This window comes from Cotesia glomerata, linkage group LG6 (genome assembly GCF_020080835.1).
Source record: "Cotesia glomerata isolate CgM1 linkage group LG6, MPM_Cglom_v2.3, whole genome shotgun sequence".
NCBI classification, from domain to species: domain Eukaryota; kingdom Metazoa; phylum Arthropoda; class Insecta; order Hymenoptera; family Braconidae; genus Cotesia; species Cotesia glomerata.
Window position 1 is genome coordinate 22,305,321 of NC_058163.1, and position 26,814 is coordinate 22,332,134.

A 26,814-nucleotide genomic window follows, 5' to 3' on the forward strand; every position below is an offset into this window, starting at 1 on the left:
AAATCCTTACAGTCAACGCTCTCTGTATTTGACTCACCCGTACAGGACCATTCTCTGTATTTACTCGTCCTTGTCCATAAGAGCTGTGTAAAATCGTCAAATACAGAGGAAGAATGTGGTCAAATACAGAGAGCGTCGACTGTATTTGATCGAATACAATGTCTAGAATGTGATTAAATAAAAATGTTCATCTTGATCTAAATATTTAACGAACCACCGTCAAATAGTGTTATTAAATCCAATATTATCCTGCGATCAATATCCTCCTACATAAATTTATAATCCAGCTACTGCATTTAATATTAAAATGCAATACTAAGGTGCATTTAAATATTAAATTAAAGTAAAAATGTAATATAAATTTTTTTTTTTTATAATAATAACACCTAATTTAAATAAAACGTCAAGAATTTCTCGATCGTAATTCAATGTTTAGTTCTCAATAACAAAAGTATCGATCGTCTTTGTTTGAACAATAAATCACGAGTAAGAGAATAAGCGTACGTGAGCAAAAAAAAAATTCACTGTTTTGGTTTTGCCAAACACACTCGAGACTCTGTTGGTGTAGCGCTGTAATAGGGTAAGAATTTCTTTGGTAAACGCACATTTATATACCTACAAATATGTATACCCACATAAATACATATACACAGCGCACGTTTTATCGATTGCGCAATATACAATATATAGTCCAGACTGCGACTACAAATGGAGCATACCTGCGCAAGATCATGTTACAAGCTTGTCATCATATTTCTTAAAACAAAATAACAAATTTTATTTAACCCGACACTTAAAACTAATGACTGATCAACAATTGGAATGTTTTAAATAAAAAAATAAATTTACTCTTGACTATAATCACAGAAAGAACAAGATGACACTGGATATCATCTCAGATTATACTCATTATAATCTGGATTATACTCATTATAATCTGGATTATACTCATTATAATCTGGATTATACTCATTGTAATCTGGATTATACTAGCTACTTTTTTAAAAAAAATTTTCACTCAGTATAATCTGGGATGATATCCAGTGTCATCTTGTTCTTTCCGTTTAATTCTAATTAAATAATAATTAAATCTAGGGAAGAACTTTGTAAGGGTTCAAAATTCCATTGGGATCCATCAAGCTTTTTATTTCCTTCATCAGCTGGATCGCAGACTTGTCTTTGCTATAGCTGAGATATTTTGTTTTTTTAAATCCGATCCCATGCTCGGCGCTCACACTCCCACGCTGCTCCGATACGTACTCAAAGAGGAAAGGCTCAAGTTGAGACTCGATCTCTGGGTCGTACTCGGGTGTTGCCACTATCACATGTAAGTTCCCGTCGCCTGTGGGCATTAAGTTAATGGCTTTTTACGGATCATAAGTCTGGGTGATTCTATTTGTAATATCAATATTTTTTTTTTTTTTTTTTTTTTTATCAATAAAAAATAAATTTTTATCAATTTAGTGAAAAAAAAAAAAAAAATAGTTAATTGTTTTCAGGTGTCAATGTACCTAAATGACCAAATCCGCTGATCCGAACGATGCGTGAAGTGTCTAGACGTTCGTGAAGGGCTTCAATCAGTTTGTAGAAGTGGGGAAGTGGTAGCGATACATCGTATTTGAAGCAGTAGCCGTCACGCAGGCAACCTTCACCCAAACGCTCACGAACTTCCCAAATGTTCTATTAAAATTAATTTGTTTTTAAACTTATTGGAAAAAAATTAAATAAGTAATCGCTGAATTAAAAAAAATTAATTTTTGTCAAGACAAAAAATTCTTTAATCAAAAAATCAAAAAAATTTAATTATCAGATATTTGATAATTTTAAGAATTTTTGTAAAAATTAAATTATTACAAAAAAAATTGACAAGGAGAAAAATTAAAAATGTAATTTAAAAATTATTTTTCGGGAAAAATTTTTTTATTAAATAAAATTAAAAAATACTCAAGTGACTGTTAATTTTAATGTCATAAATAAAAAAAAATTTCTCAGATCACAAATTTTTGTCAAAAACAACTTATGACAAAAAAAAGTTGACAAGTAGAAATTTTAAAAAATAAAAAATGCAATTTAAAAATTATTTTTTATGAAAAATTTTTTTATTAAATAAAATTAAAAAATGCTCAAATGACTGCTAATTTTAATGTCAAAAACAAACAAAAAAAAATAGTCTTAGTTTGAATTTTTCTACTCAAATTAAGATGAAATTTAAAAAATTATTAAAGTAATTTTTTTTTATGTATAATAAGTAATTTAACTAAAAAAAAAAAAAACAAACCTTAATTTTTGCAGGGTCACCACTCATAGTCCCGTCTTCAATAAGTTCCTCAGCCATAGCACTCTCAAGAAAAGACGTAAGTTTATCTTCGTCATGCTCCTGATTGCTTCCAGACGTCTCAATGAGCATGTAAAATTGGTGCTTCTGACCGAGCGGGCTCTTGAGATGCAGCAAATCGGTGCTGATTCCCATCGACCATGAGTCTATCATCTCGCAGGCGGACAAAATTTCTGCGAGCTTTTCTTTCGCCAGCACAAAAGTTTTCAAAACTTTATCGAAACTATTCAGGCCTGCATCGTCAATTAAACACCAAAATAATTTAATTATCCAAAAAATTAACTTATAGGTTTATTATTTTACCGACAAAAGCAACGTTTTGCGCTAGCGGACGAGTGGGACACTGAATCGCAACTTTAGTGACGACTCCCAGAGTGCCTTCGGAGCCGATGAATAAATTCTTCAGGTGATAACCGGTGTTATTTTTCTTCAGTGTACTAATAGAATCGATTACTCGGCCATCGGCTGTAACCTAGTTTTAAGACAAATTAATTCATGAGATTATTAAAATATATATATAGACTCGATCTATTGAATTGATAATACGAACTAAAACTAATACTATTCATAGAGGATGCATCAGATAAAACACTACCTACAGCTTCAAGACCCAATACGGATCCATGTAAATTTCCGTATCTTAATAATCTTTGACCTCCGGCATTCGTAGATATATTTCCCCCGATAAGGCAACTTCCCTTTGCCCCAAGGTCCAGAGGCATCATTAATCCGTATTGTTCAGCATACTTTTCCAAAACTTCCAAAACACATCCAGCTTCACAAACTAAAGCTCCTATAATTGTTTTAATTAACAATTATAATCTTATCTTTATTCCCATAAATTATTTATAAGTAAGAAAGTAATTTAATTTAATTATCTTAAAATTATTATGACCTTAACAGACACTTGATAATTATTTTAATAATAGATTAAGTCCAGAAAATTATTTAAAAAAAATTTCATTTATAATTTTTTAGTCTCTAAAAATTGAATTTTTTAAATAAATTTTTCTTGCTATAATTTATTATTTAAAAAATTTTTAATAAAATTACAGAAAAATTTTTACAAAAAAATTTTTTTTAAATTGAAATAAAATTTTACGGAAGAAATTTTTTATTTCACGAAAAATTTATTCTTAATAATTAATTATAATTGTTTTAATTAACAATTATAATCTTATTTTTATCATAAATTATTTATAAGTAAAAAATTTTATTATCTTAAAATAATTATGACATTATCAGACACTTGATAATTTTTTTAATAATAAATTAAGTCTAAAAAATTTTATTTATAATTTTTTAGAGTCTCTAAAAATGGAATTTTTTAAATAAATTTTTCTTGCTATAATTTATTATTTAAAAAATTTGTAATAAAATTACAAAAAAATTTTATTTAAATTGAAATAAAATTTTGAGGAAGAAATTTTTTATTTCACTAAAAATTTATCCTTAATAATTAATTAAAAAAAAAGATAACTTATTTAATTACCAGAGAGCTGATCAATAGATATTATTTTATTCATCATTTTCATCGACAAAACAATTTCATCAAAAACTGGCACACTTCCACCTACAAGACCAGTATTCCCACTCTGAGGACAAACAGCCAGCCGATTATCATTGCAGAACTTGAGAATTTCCTTAACTTCATCGGTTGTTTTTGGTTTTAGCACCAGCCTACTACTTCCTGAAAGAACCGTTGTGTTAAAAAATATGCCTGAGGATGATAAATACAATCGAATGCAACAGACCTCGCACCGTTTTCACCCAGTCGACATTGTAAGCGTCGCACTCATTTGGATCAGTAATAACTCGATTGTGTCCCAACAATTGCTGAAAAAAGTTGACGTGGGTCCCGGTTATTTCTCCAAAGGGCCCTCGTTTGACTTTATACCTGACTGCTGTCAAATCCGGCATCGTTGAACCCGATCGAGCGAGATCGCCATGACAAATTAATCGATAGATTTTGTCGGCCTTTCTCAACAGCCCTCCAGGCTTCATTATTTCTACAACACAATTATTTCTTCATCATCAATAATTATCAATCATTAAATGACAATTTAATCTCTTAATAATAAATTAACAATAAATTTTTAGACGCAGAATTTTTTTGCAATCAATTTTTTGACTGGAATTAGCAAAAATTCTTAAAAAATAAATTAAGTATAGAAAATAATTTTTAAAAATTTAACTTAACAATCATTTGGCTATTTTTTAATTTTTTTTTTAACAAACAAATTTGTTCCAAAAAATTATTTTTAAAAAAATTGCATTTTTTTATTTTTTTAAATTACATGTCAATTTTTGTTTCCAATTTTTTACACTAATTTATTCCTTAAAAAAATTAATGCTAAATTAATTTTCATAAAAATTTACATATTAATACTTTGTTGGAGTTTCCAAAAATGCAATTTTTAAAATAAATTTTCTTTGTTATAATTTATAAGTCTAAAAATGATTGTGTAATTAAAATTAAATTTTGAGTGAATTTCCAAAAACTGTCAAATGCCTGCTAATTTCAGTATCATTTAAACCTCCCAGTCAAACGCATGCTCATTAATCCATATGAGGTTATATATGTCAGTAGCATGCATTAGACCGGGTCTGTCACACCGCACACATACATCAACCTACAATACAAATATATAGATATACAATATCCACAGTTGAGATATAATAACACTCTCTATTATAACTCCGTCGCGCAAGGCATCATCGATCTATATTTGTGCCCATGCGCGTTCCACCCCTTGACACCTTTTTTCCTTTTGTATAAAATTCCATTAATAAATTCCAAAGTAATCCTGCTGCACACCTAATAATAATAATAATAATAATAACAATAATAATAATAATAATAATAATAATAAAAACAGAAATTGAAGAAAAATAATAAGACTAAAGTTAGCAAACACGTCATTCTTTTGGAATTTAAAAAAAAATAAACTATTTCTAAGAAAATATTTAAAAAAATTACAATTTCTTTCTTACATATCTACAAGTAGAATTTCTTATAATTTTTTTTTTTAAATCTCAGAAATTATCATAAGTCAGCTGACTAGCTGACTTCAATCTTATGAAAAATAATGATCCTGAAGTGAACTGACATCTGTCAATTAGTTTTTATTTTTATAACAATAAAATTATTGTAAAAAAAAATAAAATAAAAAAATTCTATATTTAGAAATTGAAAAAAAAAATTTTTTTTTTTAATAAAAATAAAAATTTTCAAATGTCAGCTGATTAATATCACAAAAAATACATTATACTGAATGACACTGAAGTTGACAGACATTATAAATTTTTTTAGAATTTTATAGCAATTAAATTATTATAAAAAAAAAAATTCAATTAAAAAATTCCACATGTGAAAATTAATAAAAATTACAAGTGAAAATTTTTAGAAGCACTTTTTGATTGTATTTGATATGAAAATGAAGTTAGCTGACATTTAAAAATTTTTAAAAATTTTTTATTAAAAAAATTTAAATTAAAAAAAAATTCACATGTAAAAAAACTTGAAAAACTATAAATGCAATTTTTTTGAAATCTTTTTAGTTGTAATTTAATAAAAAAAAAAAAAAAATCAAAAATTTTTAGACGTCTGCTAACTTCAGTGTCATTATTTGATTTGTTGAAAAAATTTTTAAAATTGACAGCTAACTTCAGTATTATGATAATGAAGTTAGCTGACAATTGTCAATCACTTTAATTTTTACAACAAAACAAATGCTTCAAAAAATTTTCAATTTTAAAATTTTTCTATTAAAATTATTTACATAATAATTTAATAAGTGTAAAATTCTAAAAAAATTTGAAAATATCAGTTAACTTCAGTGTCTCAAAAACTACCGTAGGTCGTTGACAAAACATTTATTAAATTTAAGGAATTCTTGACTAGAATAATAATAAATATCCACGTGAGTATTCCCATTATTTTTTTCCGTCGAGTGACCCTCTAGTAGACGTACCCATAAGAATATTGATGATGTGTCTTTTTGTTCTAATTCTGTTTTCTGTTTCAGTCTGTTCTAACCTCCAAAATCTCCACGACAACTTCTTTGTCCTTGTTTCTGTTCGGAGCTCGAACCAGATACATCTAGAGATAAACTCAACCGCTCTGTTAAAGGTGACAGCGAGAAGGGATAGAAAAATCGGTTGATAACCACGCATGCGTGTTAATGTCGATAAAGAGAAAGAGACGTGTGTTCGGTACGCCCACTGTGCCAGGCGCACTAGATCCCGTCGACACTACTCACGTTAGGCCCGATACCAGTTTGTTCCTTTTATTAAAAAGGCAGAGAGAGACAGAAACAGTTTTGAGGAAGAGAACGGATCCGAGAGATGGCGAGAGGAAGAAAGAGCGACTAGCGCCTGCTACGGTCTAATCTGGAAACACTGTCTTTATTTATTGGCATGTCAACCACCCGTTGGGCGACGGTAGGACCAAAGGACACCGAGTAAGAGCAAAGAGAGAGCAAAGAGCCTGAACTCCCTTGAGCTTACAATGTGTGGGTGCGAGAAGAAAACAGTCTGTGTGTGTTTACGATTGGGGAGAACAGAAGAAGAGAATAAACGCCCGGATAAAGAGGGAGAATTTCATGCTTGGCAGGTAAGGATTCTTGGGTACATTTTGTGACGCAGAGAAGAGAAATGGGGAATTACATACAGCTTGGGGATGCTATGTCGGTTTCGAGGGCTGACGGATTGTCGAGTGGGGGAACCTAACGGGATTCAAGAGCTCGGCATGCTTTATTGTCTACATGCCGCGTTCAGAAATGGAATGGAAGATCATCTATGGGGAGGGATGATTACACACACACACATTCACGACACGCTATGGTTTTTAAGTAGAGGGGACTCCCCTTTTGAATTATGTTGCCTCCTATGAGGGTCATTCTCTCCTGATTCTTCATTTTTTTTTAGATTAATTTTTAGGAGTAGGTAAACTGAAAAAAAAATTGACTTTAGTTGAGAAAATAATTTTTGAACCAAGAAAATATTTTGGAGAATTTTAGTTGATTGATTTGAGACAATAAGTTTTTTAATCAAGTAAAATTTACTTGAACCAGGAAAAATTTAGCAGTTTAAAAATTTTTCTACACAGAAAGAAAAATTTCTTGACTAAGGAAGAAAATTCTTGGCTCAAGAAAATTTTCGGGTGCCTGAAGGAAGACCGAAGTTGTGTTGGCCGAAGTTAAAATTTTTCTTGAAATTCTATTCTTGGTGGAAGTCATTTTTTCTTAACAGCCGAGACCAGTGATTGCAGTTTCAATCGGCTTAGCGAAACGAATGGAAATTTTGAAAAAATGTTTTTAGAGATAATAGATAATTTAATAAACTATTTCACCACAAAGCATTTTTTTCAAAAATTTCATGCGTTTCGTGAAACCAATCGAAACTGCAATTGCTCTGCTGTTGGAAGTGCGACAGAGATAGTTCCGTTGAGCTCCGTGAGAGCAAAGCGAGAAAAAGATGGTCTCGCCTGTTAATTCAAATTATCATAAATACTTGATACAATAAATTTTTATATTTGATCAAGATTTTTAGATACTTTAGGGAAGCAGCGCCATCTACTTCAGCTGAGAAAAAAATTTTCTCACCTTGAGAAAATTTTTCTCTTGAATATTTGATACCCATTTTATATTATTTTAGCGTGCAATTATACATATTGAATGAAAAAAAATGATTCAATATTATTTGATCTTTCCATTTGACATGTTAATCAATAAAAATATTAATGAAAATTTACTTCTATCTTTATATTTAATTTTTTGGAGCAAGAGAGAAATTTTCTCAAGACAAGAAAATTTACTTCTATTAAGAACTAAATTTTTTGGAGCAAGAGGCTGAATTTTCTCAAAACAAGAAGACTTTCTTGACTTAAATACATTTTCTTAGATCAAGATACGTATTACTTAAAGCAAGACAATTAATTTTGTTGGAATAAGTGAAATTTCTTATGTCAAAAAAAAATTTTTTTTTTCGCTCAAGAAAATAATTAGGAAGAAAAATATTTTCTTGGGTCAATTTTGTCTTAACTCTAATGAATTAAACTTTAAAAAAATAATTTTCTTGGTTCAAAAATTTTTCTATAAAATCAATTTCATTTTTTTTTTCAGTATGATTAAAGATTATTATTAATATTTTTTTTTTTTTTTTTTTACAGAAATGGAAGTAAAAATTTAAGGAAGAAATTAATTTGATGAGTAAATAATTAATATACTGTCAATTTGTCTAGCTGTCGATAATTTCAAGGTTTTTAATGAGCAATCATTTAAAAAAAGCACTTTTAAAATGTTCATACATTTATGAGACGCAGATTGTCTAGGAAGAATTCTGTAAATTTTATTTATGCCGACGAAATAGCTGCAAGCATTGAACTTCCTAGACCGTGAGGTGAGTAGGTGAGGTAGGCTAGGTGCAATGCAAACATGCACAGGAAATGATGCAAGCGCGGTACTCTGCCAGCCGGCGCGCGCAACTTCTTATCGGGCTTTCATTCGCTAAGCGGTTTTCCATTTGCGCATATCTACTACTTATGACTTACACTATTATCATCTACGGACTATTATTTACTTTAGTATCCGTAAAATTGATGAGTGACCATTTTAATGGCCATCAGTATCGCTTTTCAAGTGTGCTGTTTTCACAGCTTACGCTAAAAAAATAAAATTACAGTATAAAAGATGAATAAAAGGTTAAATTAATAATATTACATTTAAAAGAACAAACATTGCTATTATCAGAGGACATGTATCTAATCTTTAAAAACGGTATCAATTTTATCTTATTTTTTTTTTTTTTTGGGTCTGTGTTTATTTACCGACTCTTTAAGTCTTAAGTAAACTTAAGATTAAAGACGTTTACATTTTTTTTTTACTTTGAATTAACTATCAAACTTCAAACAAAGAATTATTAGGAAAATAATCTCAGCCAAAAATTTTCTTGAAAAAATAATTTTTTTGATTTAAAAAATGGTGTCGTATTTAGTTCTGCGCTTTTTTTAATTCTATACTAATGATAGAAAAATTTACTTGATTCAAGATAAAAAATTTAAATCAATAAAATTATCTGAAATCAAACAAAAAAAAATTACTGAATAAAGATTTTAGCCAAGAAAGATTTCTTAGTTCAAAAATTTCCCTATTTCACTGTCATTTTTTTTATCAGTCTACTAAAGATTTATTTTCATTACATTGTAAAAAATACTCCAGATTTTTCAACTGCGTAATTTATAAACATAAATTACTCTACAGTAAAAAATAAATGAAAATAAATTAAAAACTAAAAACTGATAGACAATTTAAACTGCTTTAAAAAAAGCCACAAAAAATCATTACAAATAACTTAAAATAAAAGCAAAAAGATATTTTTAAATTCAACACCAAGCTGATAAAATATTTATTGTGTAAATGACGTAAAGCTTAGCCGAGTCTTCACTCTTAAATATTTAAATAATTGCGTCCAATCCATTAATAAACTTTTTATCAATACTCTTAATATAGCTGGAAGTGATCGCAATTTATCCCGATAAATCTTGAACTTTCGACAAAAATACCTTCTTTTATTAAATAAATTCATCCAAAACAGGTTGAATATCCTGAACAAAAACACTTTCTCAAGGATCGCTGATAATTGTTATATAGAACCCATAATACGGAGCGTCAAAATGTCTGACACGCACCAATGATACGTGGGCGTCGTTACATAACTTCCTATTACTATTGCCTATTCCGTAGGATCTCTTTGACCACTAACTCATTAATAGTCATCAATCATCGATTTAATCATTACAAAACCTCTTTAACTCCCACAGCGCTCATTAATTTAATCCCATAATTTCTGAAAAAAAAATAAAAATCCCATAAAAAAATACAAAAAAAAAATTTTCTTTCACTCCATCACAGTAAAAAATTTTTCGTCATTGTGTAAAAATTTTTGGGTAGAACATTACACTCTAGCGTGTAGAATTTCGCATTCTTACGTGTTGATTTAAGACACTAGAATGTGGAATTACCATATAGTTTGTGTAAAAACATTCAGTAACGTTACAGTAATGTTAACATAAATATTTTGGGTCAAATTACAGATTACTAATAAATACAATAGTATTTTTAAAAAATACAATTGATAAATATTGTTTTTAGATGAATATTCATTTTTTATAAGCTATTTTTTACCTCATCTCTATAGAGAAAATAAAATTAACTTGATTCAAGAGAAAAATTCTTGAACCAAGAATATAATTTTGAAGAGGGTAATTGTCTTGAACCAAGACGAAAAATTCTTGAATCAAGTAAAATTTCCTTAAATCAAGAAAAATTTTCTTAAATCAAGAATTTTTCTACTCAAACCAAGAATATTGAGCTCTTCAAAAATATATACACTGAAAAAAAAAAATTCTTGACTGGAGTGTAAATTTTTTTGGCTCAAGAAAATATTAAGGAAAGTTGAAAATTTCTTGAATAAAGTCAATGTTTTTTGAGCCAAGAAAATTTTTTTGAATCAAGAAAATTTTTTCTTACTTCAAAATAACTTTCGTTTTCCTTAAAATTTTCTTGGCGCAAGAAATTTGTTTTTTGTGTGTACTTGATTCAAGAACATTTTTTTTCTGTGTAAAGTTTTCATTTTTAAGGTACGAGGTTGCGTCAGAAAACCATCGATATTTTCAAGAATTGATCGAATTAATCGAATCATTTTTTGTTTAATTCAAGTGAACCTATTCGTTTGTTAATCTATCAAAATTAATGTCAATATTTTATTATCATGATAGATATTGATATTCTTTTGTCAAAAAACCAAAATTTATTTTAAACGATTCTTGAGCCAAGAAATTTTATTCTGGACAAAAAAAAATTTTTTCTCAGTGTACTGTGTCAGTATTAAATTTTTAATTTTTTGGTAATTACGAAAAGACACACACCTTATCGATATCTATAAAATTAATTAGCGGGCCGAAGCCAATCATCAAGTAAAAAATGAACCGCTTAAAAGACATTACAATCAAGCCGAGGCATATGATGAAATGATAGCATATCACAAAAACATATACATATTCTTTATGTACATATACATTCTTCATACATGTGAAGCTTTATATATATACAATATATAAAATATATATGGTATATACATATGTAAAAATAAGTGAGAGCTAACAATAAATGGGGTGGGGAAGAAATAGAGGGGTGGGAAGAAAACCAATCGTCGACAACAAGCGCGTAAGACCAACTCGTCGTCCGCGTTCATGACCCCCGGTCTCTTCACTCGCGAATATCCTCCTCTGGTGGGGGTACGGTAATTTAATATGGGTATGCTTTTATTTCCCGCTTAGAGGGGACGCAAAAACACATTCTCTCTCTACATGCTGTCGCTGAGAATCCTTTGCCAGTCGCCGGCGCTATTAATAAATCTCTCCCTCTCTGTCCTCCGTCTCGCTCTTTCAGCGCTTATTCCTATCTCCATCTCCCTCTCTGTCCTTTTATTTGAAATAGCGAGTGTTTTATCAGTAGATGAGTCACGCATGCGCCAAACAATGCGTTATATGTATAGAGAATATAAAGCAAGCCAATTCCTCTGTAGCCGGTCGAATCATTAACCGGTTTCCTTGGCAACACTCGCGGACCTAAACCATTGGTTGGTTGGTTGCTTATCCCTACTTATTCCGAGTATTATTGTCGGATTACAGTTCATGTGCACCAGCACAGACAAGTACAAGTGCCCAACAATGTCCCTATACTGCTGTTCAGACACACCAGCACACCCTCACTTAAAAATACACACACGCTCTGTAAGATAAATACAAGATACACGAGTGTGTAAGCTGCAAATAGTTTCACGAGCGATTTCTCTGATGAAAAAAAATCCTGAAAAAAATCAACACGCTCTAATTACAATCTCATTGCAAAAAATAATTATCTATTCAAACTTACGCTTTAGAAATATCTAAAAAAATCATAGGATAATTTTGCAATGGAATTTTTTATGAATTTTAAAAAATAGTTTTTATTTTAGATGGGTCAGCTTGCTCCCGATAGGCTGAAGATTTTCGGCTTGATACCTACCACCCAATTCACGAGTAACGAGGGTTTATGTGTTAGTGTTAGGTACACACAGTACTGTACAGACACTACGAGGACGGGGAGTGTAAACGTGGCCACGAGACAGCTGTGCCAGGTGCGTATGTACTATTTTTACCATTGCCCTATTTATTTATTCGCTTTTATAATTTATGTATCTAATCCTCGACTTCCGCTTCAATTAATCTCCAATTTAACTTTTCTATTTTTCATACATTAAAAAGTATAAAAATTTTTTTACTTGATTAATATCAGTACCTGGAATAAAAAAAATATTTTAGAGCAATTTAATTGCATTACTTTGTAATAATCCAATACTTACAGTACTAAATTTTTAAAATTAAATTGAAATAATATATTGAATTATTTAAAATAATTTTTCAAATAAAAAAAATTAATTAGAGTACTTAAAAATGAATTATTAGTACACTCCTGGTGATCCGGGAGGTAGTGTGAGTCTGATGAAGCAAACTTGTGCGAGTGTGAGTGACTAGAAGGGAATGAAATGGAAGAGAAGAAAACTTGTTGGAGCGAGAGGGTGAATAAAAACGAGCTGGAGCTTGAGTGTGCGGTTGTTCGGTAACGATTGAATGAGTGTGTGAGCCGGCAATACATGCGCGTTGCTTTCCGAGGGCTCATACAAATAAAAAGAGCACACTTATATCTGGTTTTTGGAGCGAGGAAGCGAGAGCTGAGTAGAAAGCGCCGATGAGAGAGACAGAGCTGGTAAATGCTCCGCCTTTCTTGGCGATCACGATGCCTCTGGGATTTGTCCATGTCGGACCAATCAACGAGACGAAGCTCCTAGCGGGGTGCTAGTTTCTCTATAGAAGAGTAAGCCAACCTGAGTAGAATAAATGCGAGACCCGGGTGGGAGTCAAGGTGCCTCAGCCGAGGGGTGAGAGGAGCGAGGGGCGTAATTTTACAAACTCCAAGCAGGGAACTCGAGTAGTCGACAGTGCTGGCTATGTTCACGGTATCAACACACCAAATATCCTCGGTGTTTATTCATGGATTTTAACCGTACTTTCCTGGAATTTTTGGATAATTTTTCTGGTGATTTTTATCAGTGTAGTCACAAAGTTTGATTCTTCAAGTACAGTGTGATTGTTTTTAAAAAGTGTGTGTCAACAATGATAATTCATTGGCGTGATTTAAAACGTGTCTAGGTGTGACTGCGCAATCGCCATGTGAGTATCCAAGCGACTAAACTGAAAAAACTTCCAGTAGTGTACTATTCTGCCTGAAACCCAGTTCAATAATATTATTACTAAAAATTTAATTATTTTAATTAGTAATAAATAAATTAATTTACCAATTAGAGTTGTAATTTAAAAGAAGAAAACGCAGTAAGCTAAAATAATCACAAAAGCTTTACGAGGGATATTATTATTATTCTCGCGTGAAATCCATGTCGTTACTCGGTCCCTGGATCTCCCTTTCCCCTTCTATGCTATTCTGTCTCTCTCTTTCTCTATTTTTGTCCTCTCTCGCCCCGCTGGGTTCCCCCGCCCTGTCGGTTTTTAGTCAGGGGAGAAAATTACGGCAAAGGCAACTCCATACTTTGGCTCGAACTTCATCACCCGCTAGGCCTCCATTATTTTTTATCTTCAGCTTGTTTTTTTCTCACTCGCTCTCACACTAATTATGGTGGTCGGCCCCAGGACGACATTTTGTTCCGCAACGTTCCAAGATGGATATCGAGTCAGCCGGGCCAACTTTCTTCCCCTCTTACGAGCAACAGCTTACAGTCTGCCATCAATTATATATACTCATCCATATATATAAGTATATCTCTCACATATAACTTTGTACATACCTAGATACATAAATATATAATAATCAAGTGAAAATAAATGTGAAGAGAAAAAAAAAGTTACTTTTGCAAATTCAACGCTTATACCTTATATATTATTCTCGATATATATTCATACATACATATATAAATATATATTTATGTACATTAAGACTTAAACTTCTCTGCCCTCGACCTTGGACGAATACTTCCGAGCACACGCTTGTTCTCAACCTTGCTGTCTGTTTACTGTTTTTATTATCGAGCGCCATTTTCTTCACTAAAAAAATAATAAATAAATATCTACTCTAGTATATATATATACTTATATATTTTTTTAGATTTTTTTTTAATACTTACATTTTCGATTTTATTTTTTTTAAAGATTAACACTTTTATGACACTGATGTTAATTAATATTAGAAATTTTTTTATAATTTTATAGATAAAATTATTATTAAAAAAAATTAGTGAAAATTTTTTTTATTGCAATTTATTTGTTATAAAATATAATGATGAATTAGCAGGTATTTAATAATTTTTAGAATTTTTTTTTAACAAATAATTTATGGCAAAAAAAAGTGTTAAAAAATTAAAAATCCAATTTTTTTAAATAATAATAAAGTAAGCCGACATTTTTGATTTTATTTCGCTTAATTTATTAAATTATAACTAAAAAATATTTTTAAAAAATTGCACTTATAGTTTTTGAAGTTTTTAACAAATAAAAAATTTTTTTTGTAATAATTCTTTAATAAAAAAAAAATCATAAAAATTTTTAGATGTCGGCTAATTTTATTTTTATTTTTTTTTAAATAATTTTTTGGAACAAATTTTTTTGTTAAAAAAAAAATTAAAAAATTACACTGAAAAAAATGCTTCTAAAAATTTTCACTAATAATTTTTTTCAATTTTCACATGTGGAATCTTTTTATTAATTTTTATTCATATTAATTTAACCGCTATAAAATTATAAAATAATTTTTAATAGCTTTAAACTTCAGTGGTATTATAAAATTAAAAAAAAAAACAATTGACAGTTTTCAGCTAACTTCAGTATAATATATTGAAGACACTGAAGTAAACTGACATTAGAAATTTTTTTATAATTTTATAAAAATTAAATTATTATAAAAAAAAATTATTAAAAAATTCCACATGTAAAAATATAAAAAAAAATTATTATTGAAAATTTTTTTAATTATAATTAATGTTTTAAAATTAAAAAAAAAATACTGACAGTTATCAGCAAACTTCAATATCAAACACTTTTTGTATTTAATATTTTTCTAGTTTTTATCATACACTTAGTTATTGCCCGTCATATATCACTCTCTATTCCCCCACGGATTTTCTCTATCCCTATCTCAGCGGCTCGAAAAAAGTAAAAGAGTAAAAGGAAAAAAAATGTACATTGTTGGCCACCCTCGAACATGCCCAGTGGTTCTCAACCTACTCGCTTATAATCTATATTTACTTTCTTTTAGGTTAGGTACTTTAATTAAATATGATAATTAGTTATTTAAATTTTACGGTAGTATTTTGTAATTTTTTCTCCTTATATTTTTATTTATTTAATTTTTATTATGTAGTAATGAATGAATAATTTAAAATAATAATAACGAAAATTTATTTCAGCGTTATGTCACTCTGACTGTCACTTACGTCAGTATTGTTGTTATTTTGGCTATTGTTTATTTATGAGACGTGCTGATAACAATGGTATGCTAGTAGTAAAGTTATTTGAGTACTTACGGGTTTTTGTTGAAAAGATGAATTATTGAGAGGGCTTTGTTGTTAACTGACGCACTGTTACACAAGAGGTTGGGATGCCGAATGCGAAATTGAGAAATTAACTAGGTTATATATATGCATTTTTATCAGCCGATATTGATGATTTTATTTTAAAGTTTATCAAGTTCAAATGTCATTTATTAATAAGTCACTGCATTTATTTTATGATTTTAAAAGTTATTAAGTACTTGATGGAAATTATTTTTTTTATTTTAAAGCGCACTTTATATTATGACATTAAAGTTAGCACTTGACTATTTTTTAATTTTTTTTTAACAAACAAATTTGTTAAAAGAAATTATTTTTTAAAAAATTGCATTTTTAATTTTCTAAGTGTCAATTTTTTTTTATCATAATTTATTTGTTACAAAAATTTTTAAATTATCAAATATCGGCTAAATTAATTTTCATCTTTATACTTGATCGTATATCTATGAAATTTGCTGTTATTTTAATTTTTATTTATTTAGTTACTATTGCTATGAAAAATTAATTTTTTTTATTAGACTTAATTGGAGTTTATAATTTTAATTCTTAGAAATAATCTTTTTCTGGATAATGAATTTTATCATTCAATTTTTCTATGTATAACAGGAAATATTTCTTGACCATACTCAATTTTTTTTACTATAGAAATATTTACTACAGTAAATAAGTATTTAAATATATATTGCCACTTATTTATTTCAAAATAATTATTTAAAATAATATGACAATTTAAAATTGTAATTTATTAAAATTAAATTTTTTCAATTTTAATTTTCATAAAATTTATGATACTAGACAGCTGACAATTGTCAATTTTTATAACAAATAAGTTACAATAATAAAAATACTTTTAATGATTTCCTTCAATAATTTTTTTTTTTAATTTTCACATGTAAAATACTCAAATTAAGAGACATGATAATTTTTAGAATATTTTTAATAAATTATATCAAGAAAAATTTATTAAAAAAATTCAATTTTCAGAAACTCTAAAAATTTATCAATGCAATTTTTTAAAAATAATTTTCTATATCTATTTTATTTTTGAAAAAAAATGCCAATATACTGAGATTTAAATCCATATAATTTTTTTAATAAATAAATTACAACAAAAAAAAATTTATTAAAAAAATTCCATCTTAAGAAGTTCTAAAAAATTATCAAAGTAATTTTTTAAAAATAATTTTCTAGATTTAATTTATTTTTAAGGAAAAATAAAAAAATTTCAAGTCTCATTTATCAATAATACTATACGATTTAAAAAAAATATCAAGTGTCTGCTAATTTCTGTTTTTTTTTTTTTTTTTTTTTTTTTTTATAATTTTATTGCTAATGCATAAAAATTTTCCGATTATAATTTAAAAAAAATTAAGTTAATATTGTTCATAATCTAAAATTTACTTATAAATTTTTTTTATAAATCCTAACTCGACTATATTTTTTCAGCAAGAAGATTGATAAATCAATAAATATCCACCAAGGAGAGAAAAAAAGGAATTGCCAAGTTAGATGATGATAAACGGTATCGAGATGCAGCAGCAACAGAATGTCCAGCAGCAGCAACAGCTTCAGCAACAAAACCAGCAGCAGTCGCAGGGTCAGCAGCAGACAACAGGCCAGCAGCAGCAAGCCCAACAACAGGGCCAGCAAGAGAACCACGGACAGCAAGTGGCCCAGCAGATCGCTCCCCAGCAACAAATACAACAGGTATCTGTTCAACAGCAACAACAGCCGCAAAACCAGCAGCAAGGAAATGCTCAGCACAATGTCACTCAGGTTCAAGTGCAGTCCCAAGTCGCGGCGAGCATGCCTCAGCAGCTCCAAGGGGCGGTAGCCGTGTCGATGCAGCAGCACCAGCAACAACCGGGGGTCTCGATGGCTCTGGCAGGTCAGCAGGGCGCGACGACCATCACCACCATGGCTGCTCACCCCCAGGCAGTCCAGGTGATCCAGCAGCCCATGCAGAGCGGAGCTTACCATCTCCAACAGCTTTACAACACTCAGGGAACACCAATGCTTCTGCCTGGAAACCTGGCGCTTCACTCAAACCTCAACCCTTCCTCAATCCAGGTCATCACTGCCGGTAAACCGTTTCAATCTGCTGGACAGTTGACTCCTCACATGCTAACCACTGCGTCCACTCAAGGACAGCCTGGTGGTCATGCTGGACCTGGAGGTAAGGTTCAAGGTTTTCCAGCTGGCTACTTGCCTGTGCCCACTTCCAATCCTGGGGGAGGTCAGACCCTGGTTTTTGGGCCCCTGGGTGTTCTTGGATCGCCTCAGCCTCAACAGTCTCTTCAGCAACAGCAACAACAGCAGGGAGGCAACAAAGCTGATCAAGTACAAAAAGTAATTTTTTTTTTTTTAATATTTGATTTAGAATTTTTGGTATGAAAAATTTTTTAAGAAATTTGAACACTGAAAAAAAAATTTTCTTGAATTAAGAGAAAGATTTTTGAATCAAGTAAAATTTATTTAAGCTAAAAAAAAATTTTTTTCTACTCAAATTAAGAAAATGAAGTTCTTCAAAATTATTTACTTAATTCAAGATAATTTTTTTATCAAACTTAATCAAAATATTTTTTTTTTTTATATTTGATGTAGAATTTTTAGTATGAAAAATTAAAAAAAAAATTCACTTGAATTAAGAAAAAGATTTTTGAATCGAGTAAAATTTATTTAAGCTAAAAAAAATTTTCTACTCCAATTAAGAAATTAAAGTTTTTCAAAATTATTTACCTAATTCAAGATAATTTTTTTATCAAACTTAATCAAGGTAATTTTTTTATTTTATATTTGATTTATAATTTTTAGTATGAAAAAATTTTAAAGAAATTTAAACATTGAAAAAAAAAATTTCTTGAATTAAGAGAAAGATTTTTGAATCAAGTAAAATTTGTTTAAGCCAAAAAATTTTTTTTTTCTACTCAAATTAAGAAAATGAAGACTCAAAATTATTTACTTAATTCATGATAATTTTTTTTATTAATTTATATTGAAATAAAAATAAATTAGGTGACAAATTTTTGAACCAAGAAAATTTTTAAAAAGTTTCAATAACTAAAATGAAGACAAAATTTTTGAATTAAGCTTATTTATCTAAGGTTGCTTGGACATAAATGCACTTTTCAAGATCAAAAGCTAATTTTTTGATATATGAGATAAATATAAACAGCTAAGCGCGATGTTGCCAGGTCCACGTTTTGTGAAAAAGTTCTTGAGTCAAATGTTGACTATTTACTGTTTTTGTTAATTAAATTATTGATTTAATCTAATTAATAATAATGTTAGGTAAGGGTTAAATTATAGTAATGAATTTTCGTATTCAAATTTTTAATTTTAATAAAAAAAAATTTAGATTCTATTATGACTTACGGAATACTGTCCGTGCAATCTTAAAAAATACTTAATTTGAGAATTTTTTTACTCAAATTAAGAAAATGATGTTATTCAAAATTGTTTACTTGATCTAAGTAAATTTTTTTATCAATTTATAATGAAAAAAGAATTAATTTGAATTAAGAGAAAAATTCTTGAATCAAGACAAAAAATTTTCGTATCAAATAAAATTTACTTAACCCAAAAAAATTTCTTAATTTAAAAATTTAATACTCAAATTAATATCAAGTTCTTCAAAATTATTTACTTGATTCAAATTAATTTATTTTTTCATTGTAAAAAAATTTAATAAAAATTAATAAGATATTAATTAAATAAAATTATTTTAGTACACAACGTGCACAGCTGGTACACAAAATGCAGCTCGAGGAGGTGGAATGCAATTTGCACCATGGCAATTTACACCGCAAGTCGCGTGGGCCGGATTACAACCACCGGGTACGACACTCCTCGCTGCACCTAATCAGATTTTTATTAGAAGTCCCACGCAACCAGAAATGTACATACAAAGCCCGCAGCCAATCCAGGCTCACAATGGTTTGTTATCTATTTTTTTTTTTTTATTTCCCATTTATCCTGATTTACTTGACAAAGCAAGAGTAATAATTTAAAACCATCAGCTATAGCAACGCAGCAGCAGCTCCAGGGCGTTCAGCAGATTGCAGCGGCCAGTGGAAAACCTCGAGTGATGGACATCCAGCAGCAATCTCAGCAAGCTGGTAAACAAGGTGGTAGCGGACAGCGTCCTCTCAGTATCTTGCCTTCCTCTCTTCAAGGTGTCCAGGGTGCTAACATACGACCGGCTAGCTCGGTTTCTACGCAAACGGTCCATGGAGTACAAACAACGGTACAAACACAGGTTACTACTATTGATAATGGATAGACGAAAAAAAAAAACCACGCCGTGGGGGCTTTTATTTAGTTATATTATTTAATTTTATTACTCAAAAATGAACGCGATTTTTTTAAGTTTCAAAATTTGAAAAAATATTATTTTTAATTGGATAATTATTATAATTTAACGATTTTAAAAATTAATTTAAATTTAATGGACAGAGGATAATTTTTATCCCGGTACTGTATTAAATTTTTGGTCGAAAATTATTAAATATTAAATTTTTAATTTTTAGAAAAAAATTTTTATTAAAATTTAAAAATTAAAATTTAAAAATTAAGAAATTAAAAAATTTGTATTGAAATTTTAAAATTAAGAACACGGAACCAACAAGATGACACTGAATATCATCCCAGATTATACCGAGTGAAAAAAAAATTTTAGATAGTTGCTAGAAAAGTCCAGATTATACTGCGTGATATCTGGATTATACTCATTGTAATCTGGATTATACTAGCTATCACTGAGTATACTAGCTATAATTGGATTATAGCTGGATTATACTAGATATCACTGAGTATAATCTGGAATTATATCCAGTATCATCTTGTTCTTTTCGTGAAATTAAAAAATTTTTATTAAAACTAAAAAATTTTAATTAAAATTTTGAAATTAAACAACTTTAACTAAAATTTTGAAATCAAATAATTTTAATTAAATTTTTAGATTAAAAAATTTTAATTAAATTTTTAGATTGAAAAATTTTTATTAAAATTTTAAAGTTAAGAAATTGAAAAATTGAAAAATTTTTAAATTCTTAAATTAAAAAATTTTAATAAAAATTTAAAAATTTTGATAAAAATCTAAAAATTAAAAAGTTTTGATAAAAATTAAAAAATTTTAATTAAAATTTTTAAATTAAGAAATTGAAAAATTAGAAAATAAAAATTTTTAATTTTAATTAAAAATAGACGACCAAAAATTTTTTAAAGTGTCCATAAATAAAACTGGATTTATTTCATATAATTTGTTATTATTCAGAGCGGCAAGGGCAGTGGGAGTGGTGGTAAAGGCCGTGGTAAGCCGGTGGTTCGCACAAGTCCCGGAACAAATGCCTCACAAGGCACAACAAAAGCCGATGCAGCCAATCAAACGAAATCTAATGTCCATCACGCTACAATGATAATGCAACAACAGGCCAATGCTACAAATAATAACGGAAACAGTAACAAAGTACTTATAACAACGAATTCACCGGTGGTTACTTCTGCGCAACCACCTGGCTCACCTATGTCCACTGCTGACAAACAAAACTTTGGGCAACAAAACAAAACAGTAATGCAATCACCACAGCAGCAGCAGCAGCAGCAGCAGCAGCAGCAACAACAACAGCAACAGCAGGCCCAGCAACAGGCTCAACAGCAAGCCCAGCAACAGCAACAGCAACAGGTCCAGCAGCAAGCCCAGGCGACCTTGCAGACCTCTAATCAACAGTACCAACACATGATCATGCAACAGATGCAATTGCAGCACCAGCAGTTCCAGCAGCTCCAGCAGCAGCACCAACAACAACAACAGCAGCAGCAGCAGCAGCAGCAGCAACAGCAGCAGCAGCAAGCCCAATCCACCCAGCAACAGATACAACCGAAGCCGCTGATGGGTATGTCACCTCAACGTTTTTCCTACCCTCGTTTCATGAACGGTGGCATTAACTTAGGCATGTGGTGTCCAGGCATGGCTATCCAGCCATCTCAGCAACAGCCTGGCGTCGTTCTCGGAACCGAAAGACCCATCATGCCGGTAGTGTCAATGGGTGGAGTTGGGGTTGGCGTTGCAACAACCTTGCAGATGGGACAGGTCCAGCAGTCGAACATGCCTGCGGTCCAGCAGCTGCCCATGCCTGTAAGATACATTCATCTATATTATTAAGAGAATAAGAAAAATTTTGTCTCCAGTATCGTAATATGATAAAATCGCTTTTTTTAGTCAAATTTAGGATCATTGAAAAGGTCTTGACGTGAATTTGTGCCTTTTTAAGGTTTCATATCATTCTCACCGATAAGGTACAAGCCCCAATATATGATCATGTGCCAGTATATGATCATCTATTGGGGCTTTTACCTTAGTCAATTTATTATGATTAGGCTGTATTTGAAAATACTCTATCTCTAGATACATAAATAAAAAATGACCTTGTATCTTCAGAACTATTGACATTTTTAAAGATATAAGCTCACTCCGACATTACACTCATCGAGACCTTTCATTTGAGTACCCACATCAATTTTTCATATATTTATATATATTATATATATGTATATATGAAAAATATATCAAAATGCATGTGGGTACTCAAATGGAAGCTCTTGATGAGTGTAATATCGGGATGAGCTTATATCTTTAAAAACGTCAATCGTTAAGAAAATACAGTGCAATTTAACAAGTCATTATTTAATAAAGCAAAGTTTTATTTATTTATAATTTAGCAGATATTTGATCATTTTTTTGACAAATTAATTGTGGAAAAAAAATTATAAATGCCATTTTTTTTTTAATTATTTTTTGAAAAAATTAGAAAACTATCAAGGAACTGTTAAATTTAATGTCATAAATTCTTAGTTTACTTATCAGGAACTTGGATTAAAAAGTTTTGAAGGTAGATTTTTAAATGTTGCGACGATTCGGTGATTCATTTTTAATTTCAGGCTAATATGTAAATATTTAGGCGATGTAAAAATAAAAAAATTAATTAGACAAATATACTAGACAATAATAAATAAAAATAGTTGGTTACATAATTCATATTATCAAGTCAAATGAAGTTTAGAAAATAAGTATTGTAAAATTTTTATAGGAAAATTTTTCAATTATTTTGTTTTTATGATTGATTTGTTAAAGTAAAAGATCCAGTTATTGATACTGGCCTAGTTGTTTGACACTTGCAATTTTATTCTAATTAAAAAAATTGAATGTTTTCAAAAAACCAATTATCTTAAAATTTAAAATTAAAAAATTATATTTATTAATTTATTAGTCGATTTTTTTTTTTTTTAATTAAAACAAAATTGCAAGTGTCAATAACTGGGTCTTTTACCTTATATAAATTCAAAAAATTGACAGTAAGCTAACTTTAGTATCTATGAAGACGATTAAGAAAACTAACATTAGAATTATTATTTATTATAACAATAAAATTAATATAAAAAAATTTCACGTGTAAAAATTAAAGAAAAATTTTTAGTGAAAATTAAAAAAAAAAACTTTTAATGTAATTTATTTTTTTATTAATTTTGATATCCAATTTTAGGCAATTAATTCTGCGATTATTGGGAACCAAATGGTTGGAGGAGCTCCCCAGGTCCAGGCGATGCCGATTCTGGCTCAACCCAGTGAAGTTCCTGCTCCACCCCAGGACAGCGCTAGCACTCCTATGGTAGTTGCTAGTGATAGGAATCAAGCTACTGAAGGCTCGGTTGTGTTGCAGCAAAATTGTGCTACTGAAGAAGCGAGACAGACTCCGAAGAAAGAGGAAGAAGTTAAAGAAGCTTCTGGTCCTAGTCAAGGTAGAAATTATTTATCAATTTATTATGACTGATAAATATTGAGAATATGTATTAAAGAAAAATTAGCAGAGCTTAATTTTTATAAAATTAATTTTTTTAATTTGAATAATTATATTTTATTAAATTATAACAAAAATTATATTTAAATAATTTAATATTAAAATTAAATTTAAATAATTTTAGATTAAAATTATACTTAAATAATATATTATATTTTTTTAATTTAAATAATTGAATTCTTAATTTAAATAATTATAGATGAGTCTAAACAATCAACTAAAGAAGAAACTGCCGCTAAAACTGATGATAAACTTTCCAACAACCCGTTGGTTAATTTAGCCAATGCTGTAAACTCAATCACCAATGGAATTACTGATGAACCAGCAAATGCTGTATCGACTCCGACATCGAGCGGCAAACAAGCTCTTCCAAAGGCTTTGGTTAAACCACAAGTCCTGACTCATGTTATCGAAGGTTTTGTCATCCAAGAAGGTAATTTATTTTTTCAAAAAAAAAATTTGATTTTTAAATTTTATCAAGTTTTTATTACATTTAAATTAATAAATATTATTATAGCTTCTGAGCCGTTTGCAGTGAATCGATCCACGCTAAACGGATCAGTCACCCAAGAATCGAATCTATTAAACAGAAACAACAATATTAATGAAAAAGACTCCCATGAAGAACCTCCAAGTAAGAAAAGTACTGTTTGCTTCTTCTTTTCTTCTTGAATATTTTCTAAAAATTTTAACTTTAATTATTTCATTTTTTATTTTTTTTCAGGGAAAAAACATACTGCTAATTACTCCAATGAAAATGAGACAATGTCCAAGTGCGAAGCGTGTGGTAACAACTTTGATGAACATACTAGTAAATTCAAGAAAGATAAAAGATTCTGTTCTTCAATATGTGCAAAGAGGTTTGTTGATTTTATTTTAGTAAAAATTTTTTTTTTACTGAATTTTATTATTTTTTTTTTTTTGATTTTTTGTAGTAAAAAACGTGAGACGCGTGATCGCGAAGCTGCGGATAAACAGTGGACGGACATGGATGTTGATAGCAAGAAAGATGATCCAGCGAAGAAAATTGCTGAAGAAAAATCAGTTCTGCCTATTGAAGATCTTACTCCTAAAATTAATCCTATCAAATGGACGGTAAGTGTTTCTTCTTGATAAATAATATTTAATTTAATAGAAAATGAAGTTGATTAATACTAGCAACCTTGCAGTCACTATGTGACTGCCGTAACTTGTGAACTATAAATAGATAAAATTTTGCTTTATTAAATAATGACTTTAAGTAAAATGCACTGTATTTTCTTAAATATTGAAGTTTTTAAAGATATAAGCTCATCCCGATGTTACATTAATCAAGAGCTTTCATTTGAGTACCCACATGCATTTTCATATATTTTTTATATATACATATATGTAATATATATAAATATATGAAAAATTGATGTGGGTATTCAAATGAAAGGTTTCAATGAGTGTAATGTCGGGGTGAGCTTATATCTGAAAAAATTTCAATAGTTCACTAAATATTTGTTAAATTGCACTGTACATTCTCAAATATTGACGTTTTTAAAGATATAAGCTCATCCCGATGTTACATTAATCAAGAGCTTTCATTTGAGTACCCACATGCATTTTTGATATATTTTTATATTTACATATATATAATATATATAAATATATGAAAAATTGATGTGGGTATTCAAATGAAAGGTTTCAATGAGTGTAATGTCGGGGTGAGCTTATATCTGAAAAAATTTCAATAGTTCACTAGATATTTGTTAAATTGCACTGTACTTTCTTAACTATTGACGTTTTTAAAGATATAAGTTCATTCCAATGTTACACTCATCAAGAGCTTTCATTTGAGTACCCACATGCATTTTGATATATTTTTCATATATACATATATGTAATATATATAAATATATAAAAAATTGATGTGGGTACTCAAATAAAAGGTCTCGACGAGTGTAACATCGGAATGAGCTTATATCTTGAAAAATGTCAATAGTTCACAAGACACAAGGTCATTTCTTAATTATTGATATTTTTAAAGATCTAAGCTCATCCTGATGTTACACTCATCAAGAACTTTCATTTGAGTACCCACATGCATTTTTATATATTTTTCATATATACATATATATAATATATATATAAATATATGAAATATATGAAAAGTTGATGTGGGTACTTAAATTAAAGGTCTTGACGAGTGTAACATTGGGATGAGCTTATATATTTAAAAATGTCAATAGTTCACAAGATACAAGGTCATTTCTTAATGTATCTAGAGATAGAACATTTGAAAATTATAAAAAAATTTTTAAAGAATTTTTTTATTGCAATTAATTTGTTATAAAAATAAAAAATCATATAATTTAAGAGTAAAATAATAAATTAAAAAAATTTGATATTTTTTATCAGGTCAACGAAGTGTGCGACTTTATTCGCAACTTACCAGGATGTTCAGACTACGCAGAGGACTTTGCAATCCAGGAGATCGACGGTCAAGCTCTGATGTTGCTCAAAGAAGACCACTTGATGTCTGCAATGAGCATCAAACTAGGTCCAGCATTGAAGATAGTCGCTAAAATAGACTCTATGAGAATAGACAACAGTGTTAGCACCTCACCCTCGTCAAATAGCTCATAAATATCCATTCCGTCCTGGATTATAATTACTTGAACAATTATTCTATTGTGTACAAACTGCTACGTATAAGACAGAAATGAAGACACTATCGTATACGGTATACTCATGTCCGCAAAAAAAAATATACAAATTATAAAAATAGCTATTATTAAGCTGTAAATATTTTAAGTTAATTTTTATTAGATATGTTATGATAATCTTTATATTTAAAGACTTAAGGCCGCGGACGTGTGAACAAAATAAGTTATTACTTTTAAATTGTTTACAAATATTAAACGTCTAGGCGAGATTTTTTTTTTTTTTTAATTGATTTACGGACACATTAAGCGATAATTGTAAGTTTGTAAT

At 29.3% G+C, this 26,814-nt stretch overlaps 2 protein-coding genes across 16 annotated transcripts; one reads left to right on the top strand and one right to left on the bottom strand.

Annotated features, from left to right (window-relative positions):
• Positions 1–753: 753 nt before the first annotated feature.
• On the bottom strand, positions 754–16,086 carry LOC123267754 (D-2-hydroxyglutarate dehydrogenase, mitochondrial). Of its 3 annotated transcripts, XM_044732584.1 has the most exons (9): positions 6,310–7,271; positions 4,090–4,344; positions 3,828–4,025; positions 2,935–3,128; positions 2,639–2,807; positions 2,279–2,568; positions 1,512–1,680; positions 1,074–1,342; positions 754–858 (listed from the first exon to the last, which is right to left on the bottom strand). In XM_044732584.1, exons 1-8 carry the CDS (start codon positions 6,509–6,511, stop codon positions 1,092–1,094), a joined length of 1,728 nt encoding a protein of 575 aa, XP_044588519.1. In that variant the 5' UTR covers positions 6,512–7,271; the 3' UTR covers positions 754–858; positions 1,074–1,091. The 3 variants fall into 3 exon arrangements, with proteins under 3 accessions (XP_044588519.1, XP_044588520.1, XP_044588521.1); XM_044732585.1 differs by lacking the exons at positions 754–858; positions 6,310–7,271 and adding an exon at positions 15,971–16,086 and having other exon boundaries at positions 1,017–1,342; XM_044732586.1 differs by lacking the exon at positions 754–858 and having other exon boundaries at positions 1,257–1,392; positions 6,310–7,278.
• On the top strand, positions 12,370–26,578 carry LOC123267751 (polyhomeotic-proximal chromatin protein-like). 13 transcript variants are annotated; one of them, XM_044732579.1, is made up of 12 exons: positions 13,296–13,610; positions 17,444–18,346; positions 19,726–19,933; positions 20,017–20,255; positions 21,273–21,680; positions 21,813–22,133; positions 23,539–23,794; positions 24,053–24,286; positions 24,371–24,496; positions 24,578–24,713; positions 24,789–24,948; positions 26,239–26,578. In XM_044732579.1, exons 2-12 carry the CDS (start codon positions 17,507–17,509, stop codon positions 26,464–26,466), a joined length of 3,156 nt encoding a protein of 1,051 aa, XP_044588514.1. In that variant the 5' UTR covers positions 13,296–13,610; positions 17,444–17,506; the 3' UTR covers positions 26,467–26,578. The 13 variants fall into 13 exon arrangements, with proteins under 13 accessions (XP_044588506.1, XP_044588515.1, XP_044588514.1 ...); XM_044732576.1 differs by having other exon boundaries at positions 13,301–13,610; positions 21,273–21,891; positions 21,949–22,133; XM_044732582.1 differs by having other exon boundaries at positions 13,301–13,610; positions 21,273–21,891; positions 21,964–22,133; positions 24,371–24,487.
• The last annotated feature ends 236 nt before the right edge of the window (positions 26,579–26,814 follow it).

Coding starts and splice junctions, on each gene's coding strand:
- LOC123267751 (XM_044732571.1), top strand. CDS start 17,507: ATGATGATAAACGGTATCGAGATGCAGCAGCAACAGAATGTCCAGCAG. Junction 22,134..23,538: donor TCCAGCAGCTGCCCATGCCT/GTAAGATACATT, acceptor ATCCAATTTTAG/GCAATTAATTCTGCGATTAT. Junction 24,287..24,370: donor AGGTTTTGTCATCCAAGAAG/GTAATTTATTTT, acceptor ATATTATTATAG/CTTCTGAGCCGTTTGCAGTG.
- LOC123267754 (XM_044732584.1), bottom strand. CDS start 6,511: ATGCGTGGTTATCAACCGATTTTTCTATCCCTTCTCGCTGTCACCTTT. Junction 2,569..2,638: donor GCAAAACGTTGCTTTTGTCG/GTAAAATAATAA, acceptor TTGACGATGCAG/GCCTGAATAGTTTCGATAAA. Junction 1,681..2,278: donor GTGACCCTGCAAAAATTAAG/GTTTGTTTTTTT, acceptor TAATTTTAATAG/AACATTTGGGAAGTTCGTGA.